The 15,654-nt window shown below is 44.8% G+C and overlaps 1 protein-coding gene across 1 annotated transcript; it reads left to right on the forward strand.

Annotated features, from left to right (window-relative positions):
• Window positions 1-6,667: 6,667 nt before the first annotated feature.
• LOC135385930 (rhomboid-related protein 4-like) lies at window positions 6,668-11,486 on the forward strand. The gene has a single exon (XM_064615562.1). It carries the CDS (start codon window positions 6,911-6,913, stop codon window positions 8,279-8,281), a length of 1,371 nt encoding a protein of 456 aa, XP_064471632.1. The 5' UTR covers window positions 6,668-6,910; the 3' UTR covers window positions 8,282-11,486.
• Window positions 11,487-15,654: the final 4,168 nt, after the last annotated feature.

Raw genomic sequence — 15,654 nt, forward strand, 5'->3', positions numbered from 1 at the left:
CGAAACTACGCCTGTTGAGCCTATTTACATAGACATGGAATAATTGTAGCACACGAGTTAATAACGATGGCACTACGAAAAATTGTTTTAACGTTGCTCAAGCTAGCACCAGCAAGGTTCACGGCGAAGAGCATGCAGGAAATCGAAGCCGGAGTGCACGCCAAGAAGCTCGCGAGGACGATTACTTCACGATAAAATTCAGAAATAAAATTAAATACACGTTTCGCTTGATGTGTCACGTTCCACCCACCAAGTCGTTGATCAGTTAGAATCATTTAGGGTAGTGCTCCTGCGAGGAAAATCAAAATAGTAGATGGCTGGAGAGCATACCGAGAGCGCCTTTATAACTGGTCTCATAAATGTGTAAAGTTACTCGTGAAAGAAGACTCACTCCTTGTTACGGCCACTTTCCGAAAGTGTTCAGATTTAATATTTCTAAGTAGTTGTACTGAGCGCACACTATTTGTACAATATCCCTGCAGTCTCCACACGGGCTAATACTTTTCTATTGTATGCATGCGAACGAAAACCGAAGGCAAACTTCGCGGAACCTACATATTACGGCAGCGATTTTGCATTTTTGAAGACAGTGGTGCCACCTAAATACAGAAGGCGAGACTTAATGCTAGGTTAACCTATAACGTGGAGCACAAATAACACATGCGAACCACACCACCACACGAATGGTGGTGGTAGTGGTGATGGAACTGCTTGCCGTGGTCGGCCATGCTCAGTCGGGCAACGTCGCGACTATCGCAGGAGGGGATGGTGCGTCCTGGGCCGACTTCACAGGGAACTGTGGCGACATTTGTCTTAGAGCCCATGAGGAAAACCCGGATTCGAACCCAGGTCACCTCCCAGTCATCGTCGTCACACACACACACACTCTCTCTACTGTGCAAAGGATGTCAGCCAATCATCGCACCGCAGATGATTCCAAACACAGGCTTTCTGTGGCTACCAGTGGCTATCCATGCGGCTTGTCTCCATAGCCACGGTCGCCGCAAGCACGATCGTGATCGGCGGACCTCTTAATTGGTGCGTCATGTCGTTTTATAAAAATCATAAGGAGATCATATTAAAATACATTGGACTTCGCTCATACCCAGTGATGTTATTTTAATTGATTCACAATTTGTATGATTTTTATTTCTTATCGTTTGCATTTGACGTACTGCCGAGTGCGCACATCAAATACTTTGACCACAATCGTTTTCCTCGTCCGTGTTTTTCACGGAGCCAAAACAGATCCATTGGAACCAGGGGGCCCGATTGCCCCTAGAATTCTATTTTTGAAGCAAACGGGCGACAAATACGGCAGTGCGAAATGGGCCTAACCGTGTCTTCATACTTGTAGTTCAAAAACTATTCCAAAAGCCGGGAGAAGTCGTTACGAAATAAAGAAATGCGCTGACTTAACGTAACAACTGTTTAATCAGACGTTTCGTCCTTCATACGACGGACATCATCAGTGCCAGACTCAATGAGAGAGCCGAAAACCAGTCGCTATTTCTGAACTGCTTTTCAGAACTGAACTTTCACTTCACTGAACTTTCACTTCCGTTTCGTCATGATCGTCAGCGTCGCGATGATTCATGATTATATGACGACCACCGTCCCACCGAGGCAGCTTCATCTGCAAGGCGTGCGCATGCGAGCTCTGCTTTCCACGAAGTATTGTCAACGTGTCTTCCCACTTCGCCTATTCCCATTTCGCCTAATGCTTTTTAGCGGATTATCTCGCAATCCCTTAGGAGGTTCACCAACTTCCAACTCAAGGGGGTCCCATTTGGCCTAACGTATGCTGCAGACAGTCCCACTTCGCCTACTGATCCGTGTCACGTGATGAAAGAAGGCGGTCCACTAGCGTGCTGCCAAAAGTCACTTTCGCATCTTCACACAACCTTACAACCTCGTTGGTTTTATTCAAGCATAGCATTGCGTTATGTGCATTTTTTAGTACTTCCTCAAAAGTAAATGCGAGAAATATGTTATTCTTTGTCGGGAAGTCAAAGTTAGTTATGCATCTCCACATAGCAACTTTATCTCTTTGCTAGTTCTATACTCAAGCGTGCTGTCAAAAGTCACTTTACCTGTTATATTTCGTATCTGTGTGCTAAACTAATGAGGTCTGTCACAGGTCACGTGCACAGGGACCACGTCACGACCATCTGGTTGGTCACGGCGTACCCTTCGCCGTGCCTTCGTGTCCCCTCCGCTCTATTCACGAGTGGAGTTTTTTTTCTTTCGTTCCTTCTTTTCTTTTTTGTTCTTGGAATGAGCCAAAATCCAGAAATCTGCCTCTTATTTTTTTTTTTTTTCATTCCAAGTCGAATTCCCTGAGCCGCACGAAAAACCTCTGTCCCTGCTAGTTATTTTGCAAAGCGGTACACTCTAAAAACTGAACTTCACCGCATAGCACGTCCTGCGCCAACCATTGGACGAATGATAGGATTATCGCCTCTGATTCGAGAAGAGAGGGAGGCGTACGCCTTTTTGTGTCGATTATCATATATCCAAATTGACGCAAAAAGGCGTATGCCCCCTTTGTCTTCGAATCAGGAGCGAAAACCCTATCATACGTGGCAATGGTTGGCGCAGAAGTTGCGGTGAAGTTCAGTTTTTACAGTGCAGCGGGTCCATTCCCGTGTCCAGTCTGAATGGAAACTTATCTCTTTTTTACGTTAAACATTCATCCATCTATCCATTCATTCATGAATTCATTCATGAATCAACGAAAATGAAATAAAATGAATTGATTATTATCGAGTAAAACACTCGATAATAATCAATTCATTTTATTATTTGTGGTATCGCACACACCTTCGTTTGCAAATGTAAAGGGTCCTTGTTTCGGACGACGTAAGGTTGTGGTGGGACGAGCGCATTCATTTCTTGCAGACGTCACTATCGGGGCGGGGCATGCAAGTAACGCCCACTTGTCGACAGTCCCGTTTCGCCTAATGAGATTGCGCGGCAGTCCTATTTCGCCTAACGCCAGTCACCCCTCCCGCCTCTTTAATCCGATAATCCGGATTAGGCAAAATGGGAATAGGCGAAATGGGATGTAACCATTGTCAAAGGGGTGGATTAATAATTAGGAGTACATCTACACGTAAGGTGAGTCAGCCTATTTGTGTGGCAACATGCTGCACGTGACGCAGGGTAGGACTGCAAATAATTTGGACCACCTGGGGTTCTTTTGACGTGCGCCGGAAATCTCTGACACACGTTGCTGGAAGCAATGTTCCCCCACATTGCAAACTTCCTGCACATTGCTACCGTCCTCAGTCAACGCCACCTAGATACGGAAGGCCTGCTTATTGCCTCCTCTCCCTCCTTCGCTACGTGGACGTTCGTCTGCTAATGCGATTCGCCGTTCTGCGAATTCAAGAACTCGTAAATGATTGCAACCAACTTGTAACCTGCATGTTGATCTTAGAGTGCCACTGCGGACTCGGACAACAGCGTTTGTTTTATTTAGTCCATGAAGTTTAATGAAGTCCATTATTTGGTGCCTCAAGGATTCTATACGCGAAATTTCAATCCTGTTTACGAACGCTGTGCATTTCTGTCAATTTTTGAAGATCTGCTGAGCCTCCACAAGTTTCGACGACGCGAGGAGCGAGTGACGTAATCATAGGCCCACAAATTGCAATGATGTCATGTTCTGGAGAGGGCACTCGTCTCCCAGCAACGGCACCGCGGCGTCCGGGGAAGGTCACGTGGTGGAAAAGTCACATGATGCTGATCGAAAGAGGGGAAAATGCGAGATATCTGTTGGAGTGTTCGGTGGATACGTCACGTGGGGCTTCGCTAACGGAGTGCAAAAAGTGAGCCCCCGGAAGAAGCGAAGGGTAACAACGGTCCCAGATGCGAGCCGGGCGCTCCGTTGGAGCCTAACATGACGTCACAGTTCTCAACAATAAAAATTACTTTTCTCTAGCTTTCGTGTCACGCAGAGCCAAAGTATTTTGCAGGAATGTTGAGTAAGACAAGAAGATTTTAGTAACATAACATTGGTAGGATTCTGAAGACACGAGATTTAGTCCGTAGTGGCACATTAATCTGTAGACAAAAAGTGCAACCGTTTTGCGCATAATTTTAAAGTTTTCCCACTTAGTACGCGGGGTCGTTCAATCACTACTGGCAGACGACGATGGTTCGTCTCCATGGCTACTACCGCTGAAGCACGTTCGTGATTCGCTACCGCCGTTGAGAACACGATCCTGATTGGCTGACTCTTAGTTGATACGTCACGTCGACGAGTAAGCAGGCTTTCTCTATCTAGGAGTTGTTGCCTCAGCCGGAATCAAGAAAAAAAGGGGTGGCTTGTTAGCCAACACATCATAATGTTCCATTGGCTAGATCGTGGAAAGATATAAGCCGGAACAGGGCCACGTGGGAGTAGGAAACACTTGTTTAGCCGCATCTTTTTCCATTGGAGGTCGTTCCAGAAAAAAGCGGGACAACACCGCAAGCAGGCAAGTTGGACAGCGGGGCCACGACCGTAAGAGCGGGACCTGTCCTGTCTATATCGGGACGTCTGATCACATCATCTAGGGTTTTCCAGAGATGCTCAGGGACAAATGTCGGCAAAGTTCACTGTGGAGTTGACCCAAGACGTGCGATCACAATCCCCTCCTGGGCAAATATGAGCAGGCAAACAGCTCGGTAAATAGCGACACTGCCGTTCCTGTTTTATTTCAGAGTGGATGGCGATTATGGGTATGAATTGCAGTGGAGGCCAAAAGTCTTGCATTACTTGCGCGCCTCGTATATTTTATGCCCTGAGACGACATTTTGCTCGGCGGGTTCCGAGTAATACAAAAGTGCAGCGTCATAGATAATTCTGGGGGAACTTTTGTCAACCAATGTCGCGTGAGTCAGCTCCATTTATACATAAAGTTACATCCAAGAAACTGCGATCACTGAATTTTTTTATTTTTTGAGCTGGGCTGCGATAGTCATCAACCAATGAAGGTGCTGCACAGCGGGCATGTTTGCGCCGGTCGTTATGGCATATTAGAGGTCTGTTTCCTCTATTTGTCATGAATAGCGCTGTGCGATTAGTGATTTTAAACCCGGAGCGAATATGAAGTAAATACTTATATGCCTGAAGCCAATACGAAGCGAATAGTTATGTAAAACAAACCGTCCATACAGCATATTTACGGAAATACAGCATACACCACTTGTTTCATAGCCTAACGGGACGTTGTGGAGCTTACGAGTGCATCTTCGTGACTATTCCAACATGTTCGTTTTGAAAGAAACATTGCTCCGGTTCGAAATTCAAATATATAATTTGATATTCGATTCGATATCCGAAAAATCCAAATATTCGCACACAAGCCGTGAGCAATGAATCCTCGGACATGCGTCGACAAGAATATAACCGCGATCTGGTCATGATGCTTGCGGAAGATGAGTACAATGGAAGACACAAGAAGAGTGGATCTATCTATCACCTACGAATACCTGTGAGACCAACGAGGATTTCGCGAAGTCAAGATCGCGCATTGCAGCACATTAATCAACACGAGCAGTGGCGTAGCCAGACCTCCAAGGTAGGGGCGGCTCGATACGAATGCCAGCCCCAGTTCCACCCCACTCCCCGCTGATACTGGGTGCGCCACCACACACATACTTGGGCATACCGCAAGATAGCAGATGCAACTCTAGCATAATTGATTTGAACGTTCACAATGCGATTACATTTAGGCTGTCATGAGGCCGTGTCACCAGATTCCAGAATGGAAGTATTTTGAAAGGCTCATACTTTGATAAATCATTTAAAAATGTAGATAGACGCCAGGAACTGCAAGAACTTTCGCGATCGTCACCTTGGTCCCCCCTCCCCGCCCATACAGCATTTTCTTCTCGGATTCGCACGGTTTGCGTGGGTCGGCCCGTGGCAAGTAGGGGGGCTCGAGCCCCCCTAGCCCCCCGTGGCTACGCCACTGAACACGAGCGGTGCCTCGAATGCCTGAGGAGACGAGGGCCGGAACCGGAGACACGGAACAATAAAATAAAATTTTGTCTTAATTGACGATTAATGGCAACGAGGAATGGCGAAGAGAAAATAGCTGCTGCCAACTTGAAAATCGCTTTCTAGCAAAACGCACATTGTGCTGCAATTCTTCATTTCATATCTACCGTCAAACAGTTTTCTAGCCCCAGTTTGTCTCTCGTTTCATCCACGGGGTACCCTCGCGCCTCTATAATAAGTAAGCCGTCTCCAGCAACATCATTGATAACAAGTACACTGAAAACATCCCTCAAAGAGCCTCACTCACTGTACACCTGCGCCTGTTTGTTTTCACGTATAGTCACCGCTCCTTTTGTCGCTCCCCAACTACAACGTCCAGCAACACTGGAAAGGCAGCCGCATAGAGCGCTATTAGTAGCATCATCCACGTCATCCACGGAGCTAAAAAAAAAAAAAAAAGAGAATAGGTCGTTTTCTACTATAAGCACTTCTGCGATTTCAACCAGCGAAAAATACATAGATTCTGTTGTTCCGATGTGGTACTGTAAAAATTACATATCGAAGAATGACTCATGAAACTATGTTTCGGTTTCTTACGTACTACATTCCTACGCGGAAGCGCATTCAAGCTAGATAGCGGATAGCGGGCAAAATACAAGTGTTAGTCCAGATGGATTGATTCAACTCGTTCGTGCTCGAAGCTCCTCGGCTCTAATTTGAAATATTCGCCGGGCCTTGCGTCATTTGCAGTTGACAAGCTATGCGTGACATATAAAGCAACGTCATTTTCTCCGTTATGTGCGCTGTTACTATTTGCATTTGAGTAGAACGGCGGTGACGGCTTCCATCAATGTGGTCCGTGGCTACCACATTGCAACACATGAATTTTCTAAATCCCGCTTAGTTTAGCCATCAAAAATGCCGGCGACGGGTCGACGACGGGACAACACAGGAGTTCTGCTGCTGCTTCACTTCATACTGTCTCAAGTCGGGCTGGAGAACGTGCCGCCGGTTACACTCCTGACAGTAATATTGCAAGCATGTGTTTTTATGCGTGTTGTTGACCTTCCGTGGGCTACGTCGTCCAGTGCTTGTATCAGCTTCGACACAGTGTGGCGCAAACAAGAGTGGTGGCGTATCTTCTATGGGGCTGTCGAGCATGGCGATAGCTTCCATCTGTACTATAACATGGTCTCATTCACGTGGAAGGGAATACTGCTCGAGCCCGAACTTGGGAGTCTTGGCTTTCTCTACCTGCTCGGCCTTTTAACAAGCTTAACAGGAGTGACACTTGTAGTATTGTGCTATCTGCTTGGAACATATGTGGACGCTGGATTTTATTACCAATGCGCAGTTGGATTCTCAGGTGTCATATTTGCATTGAAAGTAATTAATAACCACTATCTAAGGGGACGGAACCCACGAATTTTTAATATCAATTTGAACATCCCCTCAGGTTATGTTGTGTGGGTGGAACTTATATTGATACAGCTTATCACTCCAAATGCGTCATTTGTCGGCCATCTCGCAGGCATCCTAGTTGGGCTTGCTTACGCTCACAATATTATTAGTCCTTTGACCGACTTCATATGGCAAGCTTCAGGACGTGACCGCACATACATACGACAAGGAACACTATACACGCACCGTTACACAGCAGCACAACAAGATTTATTTAGCAGAATTACCTCATGCCCCGTGACCGTGGTCCTTTCAGGGCTCTTAATAGGCCTGTATATGCGGTCATTTCCACATGCATGGGCTCGTTACTTGCACAGAACTTGCATAAATGCGCACCTTGTAATGCAGCAGAAGAAATTTGATGTGTTGGTGCTCTCGTCACTACACTGCTACAGTGTAACGCATCTGGTGTATATTGTGATATCCTTGCTTGGTGTAGGTTATTATATAGAAAGAAGAATGGGATGGCTTAAATTTGCCTTTTTGACTCTGCTGATGACCGTGGTGACCAATACCATGTACTGTTTTGTGATGGACTCTATACTTCCGCATGCTGAGGAACTTGCAGGATTGCAATCATTTGAAATGCCCCATAAATGCTTCGTTGGACTGACAGGCACACTCATTGCTCTGAAGGTAGTCTACAGCTATTATCACCGATACGCAGATTACATCTTCCTATGCTTTCTGCTTCCTATACCAAAGCCTCTCGGTGTTGCACTCGAAATTGCGATACTGCACATCGTGCTTCCCAACGCATGGGTCGTAGGAAATTTGTGTGGATGTGTCACTGGCATGGCGTATGTTTTCATGAAGTGGCTCGATTAGCTGATAGGTTACTACCGCGAATGCTCATTTATACAAAACGCATGCTTTTAAGTCATGTGACATATGTACCAGTGCATCATGACCTTCTGATATCGAGCTCTACAAAAATTTGTATGAGATGAAACATACCCATAAAATTCCGTTGGCCTAGATTCCTGCACAGTTTGATAAAATTTATTCAAAATATTTTAGTTCCGACGCAACTAGCTGAGAACTTTGTATACTTACATGTTATTTTTCCAGAATTGTAAGGTGTGCTCCCTTGTTATTGGAACATTGCACGGGGGTAAAAAGGCATCCTTGTGAATGCAGAGAGTACCTCACTTCTGTGTTGGTATAGAAGTTGGAAGATGCAAAGTCGCCACTTGTGTTGTGTATTTGTTGTGCTAGGCTTCTTACATTCCTGTCACTGTCATTTTACCAATGGAGCAAAGAAGTGGCCTTAACGCATGCTTTGTGGCAGGGATGTTGTCTTGTGGAATGTCTTTGATACACTTGCACTGTGAATGTAGCTGACTAGAAATAGCTGTTCTGTTGCAAGCACAACTGAAGTTTTCGAGGGATATCTTATGTCTTTTAATTACGTAATTGATTTATTTATATTATTATTAATTCCCCCCCCTCTATGCTCTCTAATTTCTTTGACAACCAGGCACTGATGTCTCCACTGGGTGATGGGCGCCTAGTGGCTCGGCTGAATACATGCCAAGCATAGTATTTGTTTTGTCACTCAGCTACTAACACGGATGTTTTGTGAGCATGCGTCAAAAGTAATGAAACATAATTCCCAAAGTTCCAACACGTTGCACCATAGCATGTCGTTTGACATAACAGCACTTAGCATACAATACAAGTAAGCATGTTTCTGCATTCATGCTGGGTGCATTGTGGAATTATTTGCTCTGGCACTGTTTCATTTCTGTTTACCCATATAATCAATGTGTAATCTGTGAAATGTGTACCACTTTGCTGTGCTACTCACAGAGTAAAGAAATATTTCAGGAGATGCAACTGTGATTTGTGCAGGTGGTGTGCCAAACGTTGCATTCAAAATTGCATACTTGTCATGTTGCATTCAAAATTGCATACCTGTCATGTTGCTAAGATTGCAGGCACAAAATGGTGCGTAATACATGCAGGCTGAAAATGGAGAATCTGAGATGAAGATTTAGTGAAAAACATACATTTTGAAGTTCAAGCTTTTGTGGAGAGTTTGCTGAACTTCTGTGCAAAAAAAAAATATATATATATCTCTGCGATTGCCTGGGGCTTAACTAAGTTATATGAAACTTGCTTTTCTTCTTATTGTACATTGCAAGATCTAAAATGCGAACTTGCTCAACATTTTTCAGTACTGTACAGTTCTGAAAACTGAGGTCAGTCACTTGGTTATGACTACCAAATAGTGCCTTTGTCAGTCACGAGCTGTCAACACATTGTGTATGTTTCTGTGATGACAATATGGTGTGTAGCACGAAGACAATAGCTCCACACAGAAACTATGCATGTAGCATTAAAAAGCTTAAACTTAAATAGGACATTCTACGGCTACTAAACACCGGCCTGGTAGCACACCGACTAAGCATGGTTACCAATGCAAGAGTGTGCACAAAAAAAAAAAAGAAGCAATGCATTTGCAGTTTCTATTCAAATAAGAAGCTGGGTCTAGGAGGCAACAATAAGTAGTTTGACGTATACCAGTGGCATGGCCGAGTGGGCTAAGGCGTCCGCTCCGTGGTGGTAACCAAGGTCATGCTGAAGACTGGGAGTTGGTGCGGTCGAATCCTACCGCCGGCTGTGCTGTCTGAGGTTTTCCCTGGGTTTTCCGAAGACTTTCCAGACAAATGTCGGCACATTTCCCCTGAAGTCTGCCGAGGACGCATACTAATCCCACTGTCCCCTTCTCCTTCCTGCTGTCCTCTCTCAGTCTGTCCACATCTGTACGCCGATCATAGCCACAGTTGCTTCGCAGCACTAACACGCAATTAAAAAAAAAAAAAGTTTGACGTATAAACGGTTTCACACCTGTGCCTTTGTCATACTTTAGCGTTTCAGAGTTGATAATCTGATTCCACCATTGAGAGCCCAAATAAACTTTTTAAAGACAGGCCAACCTGCACATATGTGTTGTGTGTTGTTGCAAACTGGTCACACATGACAAAGTGAAAAACCTAAGACATGAAAAACGATGACAGCATGCTTCCTTCATGCACATGTCTAGGCTTTTTCCTCGTTAATTCTTTTGTATGTACTTCAGCATGATTTTAACTTTGTTGAGCATTTGCATTATGAAGGTTACATATAATAATCTTGGACAGGTGTCGATGCGGGATCTTTCTGAGGGCCTCGTCTGGGCTTGTACCGCGGCTACTTACTACGGTTACTTGAAGCACTATGTGATGAGAAGTGGGGGGGTCAGGACATCCAGACCCCTCCCCCCCCCTTGATCCTGATCTTGAATATGATACGCAGGTCATATGTATAATACCTTCATATATATCCACTTGTCATGTGTTTTGCGTGCTATTTCATGTTAGCTATCTTTAAAGTATGAATTTTTGCGTATGTCCATATGAACAGTGCCATAAATTGAAAATAACAATCCCGTTCAGAGGCGTACTTCAATTTCGTGCATTAGTAGTTTAACGTTTTATATCGGTTGTGCATCCATGTTTGGCAGTGTTTGCAGACGTGCACACAGAGGTGGGGACAAAAAATGTTTGGGCTGACACGAAGTTACTACAAAATTTCATTTCTCTTGTGTACAAATTAAGTCAACGTGTCGGCCAATTTGTTCTAATACGTTAGCTTAATATTGTTGCCTGTAAAAGAGTCTTATGTTATATGACTATCATTATTAGTTCAATGTTTGAGTGTGTGTTACAAAAAATGCGCATTACTGAGGTGGGTGCTAAGCGCAGCCATAGCTTTGGTCACAACTACAGTTTCCATGTGTATTGCAGGTGGGCGTGCTTTGCCACATGTATTCGACCGGATTGTATCTGATAATTCTGATATTTTGTGAATACTAAGGACAAGTTTCACCGTAAGCCAGCTTTGCATGTATTGGAGCTACTTTTTTGAGTGATTGTTTCATTACATCTACTCCTGGTAATTATGACATTTTACGGTTATCAACAATACATTTGCACCAACACTTGTTACAAATGTGCATATTTTAAAATTAAATTTGCACCTGTGTTGACGGATCTGGTTTTTCTGTAACTATAGTGATGTACAGGTTATGGCCTATGTTCACTATTAAGGGGTACCCTGACTTGAAGCATCATATCTTTGGCTGTAACTAAACTATGACTTGTAAACCATCAATGCAAAAGTACTGTGCTATGGGAAAAAGTGCTCCAAACAACATTCATCAGTGGTTCACTGATGAATGTGGAAGATGAACATGCTAAAATTGTCTCGCAGCTTAAATTAATTTTTGCAACTGGTACCTAGACATTTATTTATTTATTTATTTCCTAGTACCCTAAGGGCCCTTACGTACATATGTTTGGATTATTATACATTGGAAGTCGCAATAGATGTTTGAAAAGGTGACACTGATATCTGAAACGCTGCAACTGGCCAAACACTTCTGTGTATCCTACCTTCCTTAGTGCATAAACCATGCACATTTTATAGGCAACATTTGGGTGCCTCTTTACAGCATGCCTCATTACAACTGGATCTCTGGAGACAGCTTTTTCTTTTTTTTCATGGTACCACAGAGGTAACAGTACTCTACAAGAGTACCCTGGCACAGTCAGTGCAAGGGCGAGACGTCGGTCATACTGTTGTTACTGTGGTGGCTAGCCATGATATTCTTAGGGTGCATTGCAATATTACATCAATCACCATTGTCTTTTCTGCAAATCCGTCATTAGTGGGCTATTTGTATCATCGATACATAATCCTTATGTGCTGGGAGCACATAGATATGTCAGAGAGCGAACTTAAATATATTTAATTTTGCTCTCTGTAAAATATGCTCTCTGTAATTATAATTCAGTTTTTCTTAGTGATTTGTATAACATTCTATTGCTTTAGTGTGAAGAGTTTATGCACAATAGGGTGTTCATAAATGGAAACATTGGTGCTACGCGCATCTAGTCTTTTTTTACGCTTCCTTTAGCAAAGATTTGTGCAGGATTTTTATGTTGGAGGGTGTTAGAATTGTAGGGGGGGTGGGGGCATCCATTATTTCCTGTCTTTTCGTTTCTTTTCCTTTTTTTTTTACAGGTATTTTGGGTTTGGGAGCATTGGAAGATCTTTCGGGGGAGAGGGTGGGGGGGGGGGGGGGGCTGCTGCTTGGAAAATCCGTGCCCATCAGTGATCAGTGTGGGTGCATGCTTGACTGCTCACATGAGGCTGTGCAGTGATCGTGAGAAGCACCATTGCTCTTCTGGCGCGTCATCTGTGTGTACTTGGTACGATGCAGTACCGGCGTTACTTCTCCAGGGGTGCCATAGTATAATGGCATTTTTCTTTGCTGTGAAGCGCAACAGCTCCTACCGGATCTGGCCACTGCCGGGAGCAAGCTCGCGCTGCTCATAGGCCTTGCAAGGGAAATTCCTCCCAGTAAGATTTTTCGACCCAGTCTGGCATGGCCGAGAGGCTATTCTTTTGGTGAAAATGTCTTGTACAAGTCATCCCGTAAACTGAAACTGGATCCACTAGTTTCCCCTGAAACCTGCCTTCATTACGGGGGGATTGGGCAATCTCAGAAATTTCAGGGGGAGGGGGGGGTTGCAAAGGAGTGTAAAAGATAGCAAAATCGGAGCCAGTCATTTCTTTTTTAATATCCTGAAACGAACACATACATTGAGATATAAATCGCTATATTTTGTTATACAGATGAACCGAAACCACGCACTTCTCGAGTGCAAAATGAGCGACGGGCATTAACATCGGAAGGCCATGTGTTTTGTAGCGACGAAACTGATTGGCGTAGGCTCTGATCTGATGGCCAGATAGATCGCTTTCGTCCCAGGTTCATGTCGTTTCTGCGCGCGAGAAGTGTGAAGTTCTGGTTTCAGCTCATTTGCATACCGAAATCAGCGATGTACGTCTCAAAGTAAGTGCTCGTTTCAAGGTTTTAAAAAGAGGACGGATTCAAATAATAATTGCCTGCTGTCTCACATTTTCGCGAGGACATCTAATTGACAGTTAATTAATGGCTTTTAGGTAATTAGTCGTCTAGTAGTTACATGAGCTGTCATACAAGACGTCCGCCGGGCAGCATAATCCGCCTGCAAAAAAGGCGATACATCACTTTGGATCAGCAACGAGTTGTATCAGCCGTGAGCATGTGGCAGACGCATGGCAGAAGCCGGAAAAGGAGCACTTCGAAACTGAGAACGTGGTGGGTGTGAGTTTTTTTTTTTATTCCGTGTTAGCGGCGCGAAGCAACCGTGGCTATGAGCGGCGTACAGACGTGGACAGATGGAGAGAGGCAGCAGGAAGGAGTGGGGGACAGGGGGGTTAGTATGCGTCCTGGGCCGACTTGAGGGGGAACTGTGCCGACATTCGTCTGGAAACGGGTGTGAGTTTCAGATGCAGACATGTAACGTTGTGCGCAATTGAAGAAACTTGATGGTGTCGTTAGCTCGTGTGGGAGCAGGAGCGCATTTTTACGGGTATACGGGTATCGAGGCGCCGATAGTCGACGCTAAACCTCTGCTAGATCACCACAACTCCATTGAGCCAACACCTAGATAGTAGAAGGCCTGCGCACTGCCCATCTCACGGAGGCCTGCGTGAGCTTTGCGAGCTGCTTCGAGCTTTTCTCTTGTTCGCTCTTTCAATGACGTCATAGCAGCATTCACAGCATGCCTTCGTGTGTGACGTTGTGTCAAGTGGGGCGCAAGCCTGATGCTATTTGGAGGTGTTGGTTGAGCTTGCCACGTGCGACTACTTATTGAAGGAACGAGTAAAAGGTCGCGGACTCGATGAAACTGGATAGATTCAGGCCAACGAGGACACCATTGAGGGCTATTGGAAATGTGACTACCTGAGATGCTTTCATCGGTGGCACGAAGGCTGGAATAAGTGCAACCAACCATGCGCAAGGAGACTGGTTTAAAAGAGACATGGCCTACGGTATTCCCCCGCATCAACCGGCATGGCGCATACGAGAAGGGAGATATACCATGTACCATGCAGATGCCCTAATTAAAGAGTTTATTAAAGCATTTTAGGTAATTAGTCATCTTGTAGTTGCATACTTTCTTCGAGAGGATGGCAGCCTGGCCGTAGAACTCAACTGCAAAAACAACATCTATGCTGCTCTCATGTCCTTTTAAATAAAAATTATGTAACAGGTAAAAACAAACAAACACCCTGTATATATCATAAGCTTGGGCTATAGACGGTGAGTGGATCTTCACCCTTCGAGACGAATAATCCCTGTGGACTCACAGACACGGAGAGTGACTCAGAGGACGAATGGGAGCGACCATGATGCAACTTATCTGTATAGTTTCTTAGTATCTAGTATAGTATCTTATAGTATAGTTTCATGTGTACGTGAAGGCAAACCTGCACATTTCAATGCGCATTTTTCGAATCTCGCGTTTGCGGAATGCCGCTGAAAACCAGCGTTTCAAAACCTCAAAGCTGGACTCCCTCCACTTTTCCGGCATGCCGGCTGATGCGGGGGAATACGGTACTAGCCTGTAAGTTCACTTATGCACGCACTCATAAGTCAGACAATCCGGGAATTGACCAGCATCGTCATTGCGGACATGATGAGGACGACGCCATAGGCGTGTGGCCAAGAGCTTTCGAAAGCTTCGAGTCGAAGACTGAACACATCAGGCCCACGGGGAAGTTCACAAGGAGCGTTCGCTTGCCAAGATGATTCCACCACTACCACCAAAGCCTAGCCAAACGAGGAGGCTGAGTTCAGATTCCTAGTTAACCCAACACAGTGTTGTGTAACATATGCCCCAGTCTTTGCGATGCCCGCGACACGGTTCTCATCCAACAGTCACTCCATGTAGTCGTCTGTCTGAACCAGTCTGGACTCCTCTTTAGCAACACTTTCCTTTCAACCCACTGCACCAACTTGCTTCCTTCCTGCTCTTTGTGTTACCATTTCAGGGCTTACGTATTCGTAGCTGCATTTCCTACCACAATTTTCGCACAACTTAGGTACAAATACAACTTTCGTATAGTTCAGTAGTATTTAGGTGGTTTGTGAGCAATTGCACTCGTTATTATTGTACTCGCGAGCTATTTCCTTATTTTGTTCCTACTACGCGACCCATGGTTTTCTTTCTTATGAAGATGAGCGCAGTAAAAATTCTGTTCAGCAAGTACAAGGACGACAGATGTGCCGAGAAGGACGTAAAAAGTTCGTTCCGAAGAAG

This window comes from Ornithodoros turicata, chromosome 2 (assembly GCF_037126465.1).
Source record: "Ornithodoros turicata isolate Travis chromosome 2, ASM3712646v1, whole genome shotgun sequence".
In the NCBI taxonomy this organism is placed as follows: domain Eukaryota; kingdom Metazoa; phylum Arthropoda; class Arachnida; order Ixodida; family Argasidae; genus Ornithodoros; species Ornithodoros turicata.